Raw genomic sequence first — 16,719 nt, 5'->3', positions numbered from 1 at the left:
CGACACCGCAAAGTTAAGATATCTTTTTGAAAATTCGAAACAACTTCAGTGGTGACTTTATGTCTTTTCTCAATCATTTATAAATACATCAATTAAGTTTTATCTAGTTTAAGTTAGACCCCCCTCCCCCACCTCAATGATCAATTTCTCTTTCCTTAATAATTTTTTGTCAAATTAGGTTTCACACGGTCGATCAACATGCAACTAAGTTTTACACGACTCACAGATTACTATTATCTTCAAATCAATTTTTGAAATTCACAGTGTGTCACTCACATGATCGAACATTTATGATCATTGATGCCTAGAGTTAGCTTTTCATGTGTATGCATCTTCAAGCTACCTTAAGCATAAAAATATGGATCTAAGAGCCCATTTGAATTGGCTTAAAAAAAGTAATTTTTAAGTTAAATATAAAAATTAAAAAGTCAAAGTGAAATAACTTTTAAGTCAAAAATAAAAAAGTAGGGGGAGACCTACTTTTGGTTTCTGACTTATTTTAAGTCATTTTTTACCTTGTCAAACACTTCCTAACTTGTTTTAAGTCATTTTTTATTTATTATAAGTTATTTTTTATATTTGCCAAACACTTTCAGAAGTCAAAAACTGACTTAAAAATAGGTTGGACCAACTTTTAAACCAATTCAAACAGGCTCTAAGTCTCACGCTAGCTATCACGCATAGTCATCTACGTACTAGTCATGTAAGACCACTGACTCTGATATCAATTTGTTGGGTTTAACTAACCTAAAAATATACCTAACATAATATAATATTGTTTGTTCGATTTGTGTAATTGTGTTAAAGAGACGTTGTTTAATTTTCTCGAAAGGTGTCACTATATTAAGTATATCTCTACCTTTATTTAATTTCTTAATATTTTCAATGAGTAAATGGCTAAAAACATCTCTTAACTATACCTCAAACTCAAACTATATCCTTGTGTCATTATATTGAACAAAAGTTTTTGAAATATATTTTCAAATTTTTATATTTAATTGGCCAAAGTTTTTGAAAAATATTTTATCTAAGAAAACAAGTTATTAAAATATGAAAAAAAATGACTTGTCTAATAGACATAGGAAAAAAAGCTCCACAAATAACATTTTAAATTCATTCACAAATCCTTCTAGCAAAGAAAATGTCTGCTCTATGTTTAAGAAGACGGTGAGGGGACAAAATCTCTTTTCATTAGGAGATGGTCATTAGATTTTTGATAGAAAATTAAGGAGGGATGTAACTTGTAACTTTCAAAATAGTTCAGAAATATTTTTTGTTCACAATAATAATATAAGTAGTTTGAGTTTGAGGTATAATTAAAAGATGTTTTTGGTCATTTACTCTATTTTCAACTATCAATATGCGATTTTATCGGTTAACAATATGAGATGTTTCCTAATTTCTTGATATATGTATATGACAAGAAAAGTATCCTAGACAAAGAAAAAGAGAAAGCAGAATCAATGGCATATTCTATGGAATTTGATTACTAGTCCCTACTTTGGATATGTCATGGAACCCACAAAATTTAAAGTATATACAGTACCATTTGTTTTTCCATGAAAAAAATTATTTCTTACTTTCTTTTTCGATTTATTTTAAAAGGAGTGTATCTTTTGTTATTTAGTAAGTTATTCAATAATAGATTTAAGACCACAAAATTTAAATAATTATACATATTTTTAATTTAAAATTATAAAATTTAAGAAAAAAATTTAAAATTTATGTTTAGTCAAATTAAGACACGTGAATTAGAGAATTTGATTATGATAGGAAAAAAAAGGGGTTAAAGTAGCAAAAATTGTAGGGCAGACAATGATTACTATATAGTTAGATAAACCAACGGTTAGATTCTGCCAGCATCCAAAGGTGTTTTCATCATTAAGAGGGAGACAACTTTATACATTTTTTTTTTTCTTATTCGGTTCAATATTTATATAATTATATCAAAGTTCGATATATTTATACTTAATAGTTAATACGTTCTTTTCTTTAAGAAGGTCCATCATATTTTCGAATAAAGCTAAAGTATGAGCAAGAGTCTCTTTGTGGTGGTTGAGACTTTCACCGTCTTTTTTTTATTGACTTATATATCTTTGAATATGGGTTTTTGCTATTCCATAGTGATTGTCGGAATTTAAATTACGAATTATAAGGTTTAATTTTTTAAGGTGACGTTCTTAACAAGATGTTAACAGTGTAAGGAGTCCCATCAAATCATCCCACGATAATTAGGTATTAGTCTCTATTCGAAAAGTTACACCTATATATTGATCAATTGTCTTCTATAAATCAAACAAAAAAAGAGAGAAGAAAATAAAGAAAGGTTTTATGCTTGTGATATTATATCTATGAGAGAAGGCCCAAAATAGTCCATCATCTTTAGGTTAAGACTCAAAGTTATTCTTGAGATTTCATATGGAGCATTAATAGTCCCTCATGTTTGCAATATTGGTGCACTTTTGGTCCTCCTCTAAATTTTTACCTATTTTTTAACATTAATTTTGGGGATAATGGTATGAAAAATACCCCAACTTTGGTCGGATTTGCTGTTGCGATACTAAACTTTCATGAGGACCTATTACCTCCCTAGACTATTTAAAACATATATAATTGCACACGTAGACATAAAAAATAATGCAAAATTATAAATAGTAATGTGTCCACGTGGGCACATATATACCTTAAAAATACACTATTAAATAGTTCAGGGGGTAAAAAATACAGTATTAAATAGTCTAGGGAAGTAATAGGTCCTTATGAGAGTTTAATATCGCAATAGCAATTCCGACCAAATTGGGGTATTTTTCAAACTCTTATCCCTTAATTTTGTTCATAATTTTATGTAAGGAATGTCCCATCATCTTTTTTTTTATATTTAGTAGAAATAATAACTCTATGTGAGAGAATATGAGAAGAAGAACACATAGTTCTGTTCCGTATAAATATTACTGCAGGTAAACTAAGAACATTTTAACATATGACATTGCAAGAAAAGAAAAATTTGTACTATTGCACGTGAAATCATCGTGACGAACCTCTCGACTTTATCTGCAATACGATTTCTACTAAACAAAACAAGGTGTTTTTCTTCTCACAATCTCTCACATGGAATTATTATTTCTACTAAATATATAAAATGACAATTAAATATTTCATACAAAATCAATGTTAAAAAATAGGCAAAATTTTGAAGGAGGACCAAAAATGCACCAATATTACAAACATGAGGGACTATTAATGCTCCATGTGAAAACTCAAGGATGACTTTGAGTCTTAACCCAAAGATGAAGGACTATTTTGGGTCTTTTCTCTTATTTCTCTTATAATTGAGAAATTCTCGAAGGTAAATGAGGCATGGTTCAAAATTTTGGGGATAATAATCTTTAATTTCATCTTAATTCTTTTTTATTTAAATAAGGCATGATTAAAAAATATATATCATATGTTACGCTTTTATTACTAGATCAATATTTGAGGCTTACGAATGTGATATCTTTTACTATTTATGTAAGGGTTCATGGTACAAAACTAGATTGAAAATGGAAATGAATAATATTTTTTGCTCTTTCAAATTCAAAAAATAATAATATGACAATTAATATAGGAGGAAAGAAATTTATAGTCAATAACTGCTGCCTCTCTGGTTAGAACATAGAACATGTCTTGACCCCACCCCACCCACCACAAAAAAACAAATAAAATTAAAAAGTTAGAACAAAAAAAAAAAAGTAAAATCTATTTGAATAAGTTATACACTACTTGTATCGATAAAAAATAACAAATATTTAATAAAATAATCGAAACATAAATAAATTGTTCAACAAAATACCATCATAAATACAAAAAAAATAAAAATAGAAAGCCTCATATTTACTAGAAGAAAAAATTGTTTTTTTTTCAATTCACATTGAGAGAATAAAATAAAAATTACTACCTAGTAAGAACTTAGCTCCTGACCACCCCTGCCACCATTCCAATACTAATACTAATACTAATAATAATAATTTCATCGTTCATTTCATATCATTATATCATCATTCTAAAACAATAAAAATAAAATTTGTTAATAAAATAAATGCATTTTACTTGATTTGAACATCGCCGTTATAAGCAAAAAAAAGGAAAAATAAAAAAGAGAACCCTTACTATACTTCTATTTTCTCTCTTTACTTCTTTCCTTCTTCTTCTGTTGTTGTTGTCGTCGTCGTCTTAACTTCTTCTTTAGCTGGCGGTGGTGGTGATGGTGATGGTTGTGAAGTATTAGGGATACCACCATCAATACAACTTCTACATTTTCTTTCAACCCATCCTTCAATATCATCTTCACCATTACCACTAAAATGTCTACCACCACAAAGCCTAGCAATAATACTAGCAATAACACCAAGTAGTGTTATTACTGCTAGTACAACTAGTAATGTCTCTATAGATTTATGTGTATTACTACTTGAAGAAGATGATGAATAGTAATTAGTGTTTTGTTGATCCACTACTAGTGGTGGTAACTCTTTCTCATTCTCCATTTTTTTTTTTTTTTGTGTGTAGGGTGGGGTGGGGGTGTTCAAGTTCTTGAAAGTGTAGAAAAAGATGGTGGAAATATTGAGTTTGATGAAGAGGAGTGTTGGGTAGTAGTTAGAGAGTTTTAAGTGTTGAAAGTGGGGTTTTGAAGTATGTGTTTGGTGATGAGAGAAAGTGAAAATTTTGTGGGTGAAAGAAAGTGTAGTTGAGGTTTGAGTTGGAAAAAGAAATATATAATGACTTATATATATATATATATATACACATTGTGTTAAAAGAATATATATTATTAATTATTAGAATATTAGGCTAATAAGAGGGGAGATAAGGGGCTAGTCTCCTCCTTTCTTATTGTTACGTGTTGCTTCACTGGTTATGTTATCTTGTCAATTGTTGTCGTTATTTTTTTTTCTAGCACGTTTTGATAATGTATCATTGTGTCAAGTATATATTGAAAATAAATAGTTTTTTTTCACACAAATAGGAGTAAGGTCTGTGTTTATTCTATTCTTTGCAATTTCTTTACTTATAAAATTCATACTAAATATATTATTATTATTATTTTTTATTTTTATTTGGAACCCCAGGATAACCCACAGTCGCTACAATCTCTGCCACAGTTTCTGCCCTTCAGGTGAGCACTGGATAAACCCCTCATTGTGTAATAGTCTACAAACCACACAAGGGATGTAAATCGCACTGGGCAAGCCTTATGCGACAGGCTCGACTCAGAAGACATTGAGAGGTGATTGATCCCGGGTCATCTGTGTGGATAGCCACCCTCCAAACCAATTGAGTCATCCCAATTATTATTATTATTATTATTATTATTAATAATAATAATAATAATATTTTAACATATACAAAGGCCCCTATATGGGGCAAAACAATAATGTAAAGGGGAACTTGTTGTGTATGTGTTGTCAAAAGCTGATTAAAGATCAGAAATTAGGATTCATCTTTGAAATATGTTGCCCTCTAAAGTATAATGGGCCCCACAATCTCTAAAAGAATATTTTTTATTTTATTTTATTTTGTCTTTTTTGATTGTTATGTTGTCTTTTTTGATTGTTATGATTAGTATATTATCTTTTGTTACCCTCAAAAAGTACAAAGTTATAATATAATGTGTAATGTGTATAATGGAGTAAATATATAGTTCTGCTTAATCTCAAAAACATGAATTGGATTCTTTTTTAAAAGGGAAAAGGGTCTGATATACCCCTTAATTTTGCTATTTGAAGTTAATATGCTTCTCGTTATGAAATTGGTTCATATATATCCTTACCGTTATACAAACGGCTCACATATATCCTTACCGTTATAAAATGAGCTCACATATACCCTTTATTTAATGGAAGTAAAAAAATTAATTTTAAACTTATATTTTTTTAAAATCATTTAAGGGTATACAGGATTCTTCTAGCAAAGTTTAAGGTATATTTCAATTTTTTTCATACATAAATTATTTTTTGACTTCTTTGATTTTCATTATTTTAGTTTTTATTCTTTTTTTTTCTTTCATTCCTTAGTGTAAAGAAAAAAATTTAAAACTATTTTTTTGTGGCTATTTTATAATTTAAAACAATTTTTTTTTGTCTATATTGTAATTTAATTTTTGTATTTGAAGAAAAAAAATTGGTCATCTATAATAAGTTTTACAAGAATATTAGTGAAACAAAAATAAATTTGACCATCAAAATAATAAATCTAAATTAGTCATTGAAACAAAAAAAAAAGTCAAAAAAATATGTTTGAGGAAGATTAAATATACCCATATGGGATTATAGTTTTTTTTTTAAAATAATAATAATAAAAAATTAAACTAAATTTTTTTTTTTCATTTCCGTTAGAGGGAAAGGATATATGTGAGCCATTTGTATATAAATAGGGGTATATATGAGCCATTTTCATAACGAGGGGTATATCAGCTCTAAATAACAAAGTTGAGGGGTATATCAGATCCTTTACCCTTTTTAAAATTTAAGCACATAATTTGAGTTGATACTTGATAACACTTTTAGTTCCCTGATTTTGTGAAATTTTATTAAGCATGTTTAATTTTTAATTGATATATATATATATATATATATATATATATATTTGTGAACTTAAATTAATCAGTGTTATTGAAATTTGTATTTACCATAATAATATATATTTTTTCTATATGTGGTTACTCCCAAAAAGTTCTTTTTCTTGGGGGAGTGGGGTGGGGGGTGTTGGTAGAATTTTTGTCTTCATAATCATTGGTGTCACATGTTTGTCTTTAATTATGAAGTGAGACCCCCAAGACTTTGTTTGAATATATAGTTTCACTCTTATCTATTTTATTTGTTTAATTTATGTGACAGAGATAAAATTAAGAGAGTTAATTAAATTTTAAAATATTTTTTATTATTAATTATTTTTAAAATATCCTTAATGCACTTCTCAAATAATATTTATTTCACATGTGATATTTTGAGAGCAAATTAATTTTTAATATATTTTTTAAAAGCATTTAAGTTATTAATTATTGTGATTGATGTGACACATGTGAAATTTTGAGAGTTAATCAATTTTTAAGTATATTTATAAAAATATTTTGAGTTGTTAATTATTGTAATTTATGGTACTCTTATTATCGTAAATTTTAAATAATATATGTTATCCCATATGTCTCAATTTATGTGGCATTGGTGAAATCCGTAAGTTAATCAGATTTTCAATGTATATTTTAAAATGTTTTAAGTTGTTAATTATTGTGATTTATAGTACTTTTAACTTGATATTCAAATAATATATGTTACTCCCTCAATCCCAATTTATGTGGCATATGTGAAAATTTGATAGTTAAACAATTTTTTTATGTGTTTCTAAATATTTTAAGTTGTTGATTATTGTGATTTACAATACTGTTTTTTCATAATTTTTCAATACATAACATACTAATAAGGAAAGTATGACAAAAAATTAAACTGGAGAAAACCTTAAACATAAATAGAAAGGCAAATCGATCAATTACCCGACTGATCCTAAGCTCCAAATTTTTAATATGTATTTTAAAATATTTTGAGTTATTGATTATTTTAATTTATAGTACTATTCTTTCGTAATTTTTAAATACATAATATTTTAAAAAGGAAAATAAACGAAGAAATACTAAATATTGTAAATATACTAAAAAGGAAAATAAATAAATAAATAATAATATTATTTTTTCATAACTCTTGAATACTTAATATACTAAAAAAGGAAAATAAATGAAGAAATACTAAATATAAAATAGAGGAAATTTGAGGAAGAAGACAAATCAGTCAATTGACCAGCTGACCCTAAGCTCCTCAATCATCGCACTTCTAATATATAGAAATATATAAATAATATAAGATAATTTGGACACAATAATTCCACATATTTCACAAGTACTGTTAATGATCAAACGATAAAAATATGAATAAACTAAAAATATAACTGATGATAAAATTTAGCAAGTAAAACATATTCCTAATAAGAAATAAGACAAAAAAATATATTTTCTTTTTGTTGAAAATTTCTCATTTCATTCTTTAGTAATTTTGCAAGTATTTTTTTTTTTTTTAGAAATTACCATATGTCTTTCTCAGCCCAGTTGGCAATTTTGACAACTAGTAAGTAATAAATTTGATGTGATGTAACATTATTTTCACATGAACCAATAATACTTACTATTTTTATTTAACACTATAAGTTATACATATAGTGACATTTTCATAAAGTTCTCTGCAGTATTTACTGAATTTCTATATTTACATTTGTCTTTGAACAGATTGCTTGAAAAGATTATACACACAAAAAGTACTAAAAATGTTCTGAACAAATAATATGTCCTTTGTTGTTGTTGTTTTTTCTTAAAAAAATTATAATTTATAATCCTAATTCTTAGGTGGTGAAAGTCAAAAAAATGTTTTACTTTCTTGATGATTTCATATTGATATCTTATTTTCTTTCTCTCACATCGTCAATCTCAAGCTCGGATAAAGGAGAGAAGTTGGTGAGGATTAATTGATAATAATTTCTCTATCCCATAAAGATAAGAGTAAAGACGTATATATTTTATCTTCTTCAGACCTCAATAGGATTATATTAAAATTTTTCTCTTTGCTAGATTAGTGGTATATTGGAATAATTCTAATTTATTCGCTCGAATAATTACTTTTAAGACTGCTATTTATAATATAATAATTGAAATATATAAAATATTTGAAATTTAGTTATTTCAGACTAAAACTTCAAATTGAGGTCTAAATTTCAAATCTCGAATTTGAAAGAATCTGTAGTTTTTACTTTTACCATGTATACAGGGGCGTATACAAGAGGGGGTCACCGGTTCACGTGAACCCATGATCCCCTCCCGAAATCATATATAGTAGTGTTATATTTTTAAAAAATATTTAAATATAGATGCGTGAACCCAAACTCGAAGTATCATATAATGTAGTACGATGATGATTGGGTGCACCTCTCTAGGTGAGGTTAGAAATTTGAATCTTTTATCTATCTTGTTTTAGTTTTCTTTCTAAGATTTTGTAACTGGTTTGGATAAATAAAAGTTAATTTTGGACCTATGATTTTAAAATTTTAATGGTTTTCAGTAAAAAGAATCTAACCGATCAAATTTATGTCTTAGATCCATCTTTTTATAATAGTGCACCCATTATCTATAAATCCTGAATACGCCTCTGCATCTATACGTATTAAGAAGTTCATTAAATGTTTATAAAAAAATTGATGATAAGCTCAATTATTATTTTATATATTTTAAACTTTTGTATTATTATTAGTGTTTGTTATTGTTGTTGTTGTTGTTGTTATTATTATTATTATTAATTCAAGAAAGATTTTTTGAGTTCATTGTTCTATGATTGAGAACTCAAGGAAAGAGTCATGACGTGTTCTACCACTGAAAGTCAAAGAGACGACATCATGGATTCATGGTTCTACAACTCACTAGAGCCTGAAACTCTGTTAGACTGTGGTGGAGTTTCACATGTAAAAGTTCAAAATTTATTACGGAGGGTCCCATAAATTTCTTTCAAAAAGATTGTTCGGAAGTCATATCACCAAAATATTTATGGACATACATACACGAAAAGCTGAGAAAATCGCTTCATTCCTGTTAAATGACCACTAAATGACAAAAATATGTCGTGGGTCATGATGAGGCTATACGTATTGCTCTCTCAACACATTACGGAGGATCCCATAAAGTTTTTTCAAAAAAATTGCCTAGAAATCATATCATTAAAATATTCATGGACTACACATACGAAAAATTGAGAAAATCGCCTAATTCTTGTTAAATGGCTCCTAAGTGCCAAAAATATCGTGGATCATGGTGAGGCTATATGCACTGCTCCTCAAATTTATTATGGAGAGTCCTGTAAGTTTTTTTTCAAAAAAATCGTCCGGAAATCATATCATCAAAAAAATTGAGAAAATCACCTATTTCCTGCTGAATAACAACTAAATGCCCAAAAATGTCGTGAATTATAGTGAGACTATACGTAATGCTCCCCCAACTCATTATGGAGGGTCCCAAATAGTTTTATAAAAAAAATTGCCGAAAAGCCATATAACCAAAATATTCATGGGCTAACAACCACGAAAAAACTGAGAAAATCGCCAATTTACTTTTAAATGGCTCCTAAATGCCAAAAAGGTCATGGATCATAGTGAGACTATACATATTGCTCCGAAAAAATTGTCAAGAAGTCATACCAACTCAACCCCTACCCCCCTCCCCCACCCCCGCCCCACACAGCATTTTTGCATTGGAAAGGAATTTGGAGGCCCATTACAAATCAAGGATTTGGGCTTTTGTCATTTATAAAGAAAGCCTCGAGTAGTGGCTACTTGTATATGGTTCAAATGTACAGGCCCAAGCCCATTTTTGTTGCAAACATTCTTTAAAGGGAAAACTACTTTAATAAACATACATCCATATCATATATACTAATGCAACATATTTTAAATAATTATGTATCTTATCACCAATTAGGAGTTTTCTATCATATATTAAAGAATATACACCTAGATACATGTATTTTACTATCAGATCCATTAAAATAGAGAGAGAACCAAACAAGATGTGGAGAAAGGCGAGCGAGATAGTCATGTGTCTCAAATACATGTGAATCACACTTGATATATGTATCTATATGTATCTGGTGTGATTTATTCTACATATATAGGAGAGTAGCGAGCGAGAGGAAGGGAAGTGAGTGAGTTTTGTCTATGTATCCTACATATATGTGAATCCACTTGGATACATTGTATCTAAAACATATTACACATAATTTGACCCCGTGTATTCCGAGATACATGAATCTGTACGTATCTGAATTGACCAAAATCTAGTAAGATATATCTAAGTAATTAGCTCCAAAACTAATGGAATTTTTTACAAGTTTTCCTTTTTATAACCGTTTCTTTGAGTCATTTTTATGGAAATCAATAAAAAGAATCGTACAAACAATTGGTGTTGTTAAAGAAAATTAAAAGAATTTAGAAGAATTATTAAATGATTTGAGTTATCATATCATTGATGGGAGAGGAGAAAATTTTTTATTCTTCCCGAAGGTGTTCCTTGCATGCTGAAGTGAACATGGGCGGTACTAACTATGACTACAGTCTACACATGTTATGTAACGCATTATAACTAGTCATTTTATTTTCTAGATTAATTAGAGGCTTCAGGTTCGAGCTTCTAGGAATGGGAAAAAAAGCGTCCCTTACCTTTAGAAATGATTCTTGCAAAATGCGAATTTGAATTTAGTTCGATTTCAATACTAATATCAAACACTACCGAATCAAAACCTAAAAAACACCTTCACATGATGATATATACAAATATCACACACGTCTAGTGCATAACACGACTTATTGTACTCATTATTCTTAAATTAATTAATACACTGACTACTTTTCCCTTTAATGATTACTAAAAATTTGTATACATGTGCACATCACACATGATGATAATTTGTATAAAAAATAATTAAAAAGATATTAGTAATATAAAATAAATTATGTGTTTGCAAATCGTATCAATTACACATGCAATTGTACTTTGATATAAAAATAATAATATCCCTAGTATTAAATTGGGAACAATAAAATATTTAATATTCTCCTAAAACTTTTGAGTAATATGAGAATGTAACAAAAAGTTCCTTGTTGTTTGAGCTTTACTCCACAGCCCAAAGTGATTGCCCGTATCAAAGTTTCAACTCACATGATTATCTCGATATTCGTATTGAGATTCAATTATATCTGAATTTATGTTTCGATAACTTTTTATATGAATATTTCATCCAACATAAATTTTGTTGTCTCAATATTCATATTGAGATTCGATTATATCTGAATTTTTGTATCGATAATTTTTCATGTGAATATTTAGTCCAACACAAAACCTATGATTGGTAGCTCCAGTAATTAATTCACTCATTAAGATCAAATTCACTCTTTATAGAGTTCTTTTAGATATTTTCTTACAAACATTTATTACAACGTTTATGACAATTTTTAATTTAGGTTGCAACTTGACAATTATAAATCTACAATATATAGTACTATAAGAACTGGTACAAATTGTTAAATTAGGTCTTGGGCCTAACTCACACCCTAAAAGCTAGCTCAAAGGGAGGAGGATTGTCCAAGCCTTATAAGGAGTCTACCCATCTCATTAACCATCGATGTGGGACTTTTGTCATTCTTTAACACCCCACCTCACGCCCAGTGCTTAGCATCTGGTGTGTGTGCAATTTTGATTTTGGGGGTCCCAACTCCCAATATCGGGTGAGATGGGCCCTGCTCTGATATCATGTTAAATTAGGTCTTGGGCCTAACTCACATTCTACTTATAATTGTAAAAACTCTCATAGCAATAACATTTTCTAGTTCAAATAATTTTATTTTATTTTTAATGAGATGATTTATAATTACGCATAAATATCAATGATGTGTTTTAGACTTTACACTTGTTAATTTTATTTTTAAACGTCGTCCTCATTCAAATATCATCACATAAAATAAGACGTACTGAATAGATATTTTGGTGGCAATAATCTTAACTCCAAATTTGATTGATCAAACTCTTGGGGTGGGGTGGGTAGGGGACCTAACAGCTAGCAAATTAAAAGCCTAGAAAACTCTTGGGGACCAAAAGTTCATACCTCAAAAGTGCCTAATGATCAAGCTTATTTTAGATATTATTTACTTGTCTTTTTTCATGTAAGAAAATATAATATAGGTAATGCTAAATAGCCAGAAAATTTGGTCAGGAATTTAAAAAAATTATAATATTTTTTTATTTTAAAATAAATCGATCTTTTTTCCATTTTTTAGTTAAAAGGTATTAAAGTTAAAAGGGTAAAAATATTTTAAAAGGTAAAATAACATAGGTAAAATACTATTCTGGCGCCAAATTTTCTGGCAAAAAGGATTTTTCCTATAATATAATATATAAATTTAGACATTTCTTATTATTATACATTTTGTTGTAAAATATAATATAATATATAAAATCTTAAGATTTTGCATTATTGATTCATCATTAAAAATATTATTAATCCCTAAAAAGATGAATGTCGTGGTGTACTAACAACAATAATTTCTTTAAAAAAAATTGATGAGCGAAATTTGTTGATACAAAGAAAAAAATTCAAGAAAATTATGTGCAGACCATAATTTATATCAAATTATATGATTCTTGTGATCTCAAGACGATTGCGACTACTTATATTCTATATAAAAAACGGAAAATAATTTGTCACTTTATTCAATTGCCCATTCGAAAGTATTTGACTTCAGAATATTTTGTTCCCTTTTTTTCTTGTTCCATGAATGAAATACCTATGTAGAATAGTTGAAGTGTACATAAATTAATTCGAACATTATTATTATAAAGAAAACATAATTTTATTGGTTGTACATATAACTATTTATAGTAACAAGGTCAAATTCAAAGTAACAAACATTAAATTCTTGTGAACATTTTGTCACATGAATTTCGTACTTTGGTTATAATGTTGTCTACACCATTTTATTTTTAAATAATATTTTTTAAGTTGCTTTATTTTACATATTTAATTAGGCAAGTTGTCATTCACTTTTCATTTATTTGTTGTTTATGATATTTTGTTTTCATTTATGTAGACAAATTAACATGCTTTATAAAATTATAAAAGCACATTTATACAACTCTATATGTGGCCTACACAAAAGATATATCATGTGATTTGTTTCATATTTTTAGTTAATAATATAGAACAATATTGTTATGGGTTTAATTTGTTTAATGATTATGTTGTTGTTCTTTTTCTTTTAATAAATAAATACATTGTTTGCATCATTTTATGTATATTTTCTTCAGTTTAAAAAAATAATATATATATGGAGTTATGTTGACAATATAAAACAACCTCACACCCAAAGGTTACAGCTAGTTGGATGGCTAATATACCCCTCTATCCTAAATCAAAATTTTCGAAATTGAGTTCTAGGAAATATATGGAGCAATTTACCTCTTAAAGTAAAACTTTTCGATGTGAAATCAGATTTGTCCACCCTAAAGCAGGTATGAGAGAGCTAGTGGGAAAAAAACGAACAATTACTCCTTCCCATAAAATGACAACTTTTAGAACAAGTACCTTTGAGGGCATATATTTTAATCCTTGAAAAGATGAAACTTTTCGATACAAATTCAAATTAGTTAGTCCTAAAGTGAGTATTAGAGATTGAGTGGGAAAACGAACAACTTCTTCCCATAAGTGAATTTTTTTTATATAATTCTGATTAATATGCCTCAAAACAGATATCGAAGTTCGGATAAAGAAAAAAAAGATCAATTTCTTGCCACAAGAACCTTGAGAGAACAAATCTCAAAGGTAAAAAGTCTACCAACCAAAAGTTTTTTAACTTTGTACTGACTTTATTGTCATTTGTGTACTTTAAAATAAAATAGTAATATCCTTTTCCTCTGGACTAGGAATGAATAATATCATAATAAGACATTGGTGAAAAGGGATGACAATTAATTACTCCCTCCGTCCACTATTATTTGTTAGGTATACTAAAAATAGATGTCCTAAATTAATTGTCAATTTAAACAATCAAGAAACAATTAGTCACTTTTTTCCAATTTTGTCCTTAATAAGTACATTACTATTAGTTTAAAAAAGTAGCCATTTTAAAGTTACAAGACTACTTTAATATGAAAAAAATTATTTTATAATTTTCAAAAAATACAAACCATTTTAATAATGATTGATAGTGGGTTATATTAGTCAAATTGCACATTATATTAAATTTTTCTTAAGAATAGTGCATGATCTTACCCTGACAAACAATAGTGAACGGAGGGAGTACCAAAAAGATTGTTTGAAATTATTCTCTTTTAGAATGGACAAATATGTACAACAAACTTATAAAACAAATAATTAAATTATTAAAAAGTAATATCTATGAAAAGTTTTTTGACTTTGTAATTGTATTATCTTCATGTCATTTTGTAGTTTAAATAAGTATTACTCCTTTGTTTTTTTTTATGCATTAGCAAAGCTAGAATTTTAACTAAAAGAAATTCTTAATTCAATATTTTGGAAACAAATAACCACTTTTTTTTTTCCTTTGATCATCATACCCAAAATAACCACTTATTAAGGAACATTTTACTTTTTGGTAAATTTATTAGTACAAATTTAAATTTAATCGAGTCAATTAATAGCATACATCAATTTTTTTTCCTAAACAATCTTCTCATTTAAAAGAGTGAAAAAAAGACCAAATCAGCTTAATAACAATTCAAAAAATATTTTTTTAAGATCATATTAATGAACTTAAATACATTGTTATATTTCTTCTCAACAACCTTTATCATTTTCTCTTACATAAATCAAGCCATAGATTTATTAGAAATAATATTATATAATGAAGCTAATTCAGCAACCTTTAGAACTACCAAAAAAAGGGTATAGTAGTTGAAGTCACTCCTTTCTTAATCAGAGTTTTAATTTTGAATTTTAAATTTTTTTTAAAAAACTCTTAGTAGGGAACTTTTCTAAATGAACGCTATGTGGTGCAAATTTAAATCAATTGGATTTTAATGTAAATATCCAACCTCAGATGATTTTCATTTTTTTAAAAAAACCTTTTGAACTAGAAGGGAAAGGACACGTTGAACCAATAATTCTACCATTTTAAAAGATAAAAACAAAATTTAACTAAGCCATGTCACATGACATCGATCCAACTAAGATTATTCGCTCGTGGGACACATACTCTTAGGGCTCGCTTAGTGTGAGGAATTAAAAATAATAGTGATGGAATAAGGAAATAGTGATGGGATAAATGTTAAAGAATGACAAAAGTCTCATATCGGTGGTTAATGAGATGGGTGGCCTCTTTATAAGGCTTGGGCAATCATCCTCCCTTTGAGCTAGCTTTTGGGGTGTGAGTTAGGCCTAAGACCTAATTTAACATGGTATCAGAGCAGGACCCGTCTCACCCGATGTTAGGGCCCCCAAAATCAAAATTGCCCACGCACCAGATGCTAAGCACTGGGCATGAGGTGGGGTGTTAAAGAATGACAAAAGTCCCACATCGGTGGTTTATGAGATGGGTGGACTCCTTATAAGGCTTGGGCAATCCTCATCCCTTTGAGCTAGCTTTTGGGGTGTGAGTTAGACCTAAAACCTAATTTAACATGGTATCAGAGCAGGGCCCGTCTCACCTAATGTTGGGGTCCCTAAAATAAAAAATTGCCCACGCACCAGATGCTAAGCACTGGGCGTGAGGTGGGGTGTTAAAGAATGACAAATGCCCCACATCGGTGGTTAATGAGATGGGTGAACTCTTTATAAGGCTTGGGCAATCCTCCTCCCTTTGAGCTAACTTTTGGGGTGTGAGTTAGGCCTAAGACCTAATTTAACAATTAAAAAAAAATTATGTTGTTTGGTTGTCATATTTGAGATAACTTATCCCACCAATTATATTATAGTGATGGGATAAGTTATCTCATATATCTGGTGGGATAAGTTATCCCAAGATAGTTAGCCCCAGGATAATAATTTATCCTGAAATAACTTGTTTCCAACCAAACGACTTAGAATGCCAAATGGCTAAAAGAAAAAAAAATAATCCATAACTCCTTTTAAAAAGTGTACTATTCAT

The 16,719-nt window shown here is 28.5% G+C and overlaps 1 protein-coding gene across 1 annotated transcript; it reads right to left on the bottom strand.

Moving 5' to 3' along the window:
• Positions 1-4,169: 4,169 nt before the first annotated feature.
• On the bottom strand, positions 4,170-4,538 carry LOC125818838 (uncharacterized). Its single transcript, XM_049498356.1, has one exon. The coding sequence runs from the start codon at positions 4,524-4,526 to the stop codon at positions 4,170-4,172; it is 357 nt and encodes a 118-aa protein (XP_049354313.1). The 5' UTR covers positions 4,527-4,538.
• Positions 4,539-16,719: the final 12,181 nt, after the last annotated feature.

The sequence above is a fragment of the Solanum verrucosum genome, unplaced genomic scaffold (assembly GCF_900185275.1).
Source record: "Solanum verrucosum unplaced genomic scaffold, falcon-dt-bn FXZP01000252.1, whole genome shotgun sequence".
Classification (NCBI taxonomy): domain Eukaryota; kingdom Viridiplantae; phylum Streptophyta; class Magnoliopsida; order Solanales; family Solanaceae; genus Solanum; species Solanum verrucosum.
Note: the sequence above shows the minus strand (reverse complement) of the source record. Positions and strands in the feature narration are given on the sequence as shown.

Coding starts and splice junctions, on each gene's coding strand:
- LOC125818838 (XM_049498356.1), bottom strand. CDS start 4,526: ATGGAGAATGAGAAAGAGTTACCACCACTAGTAGTGGATCAACAAAAC.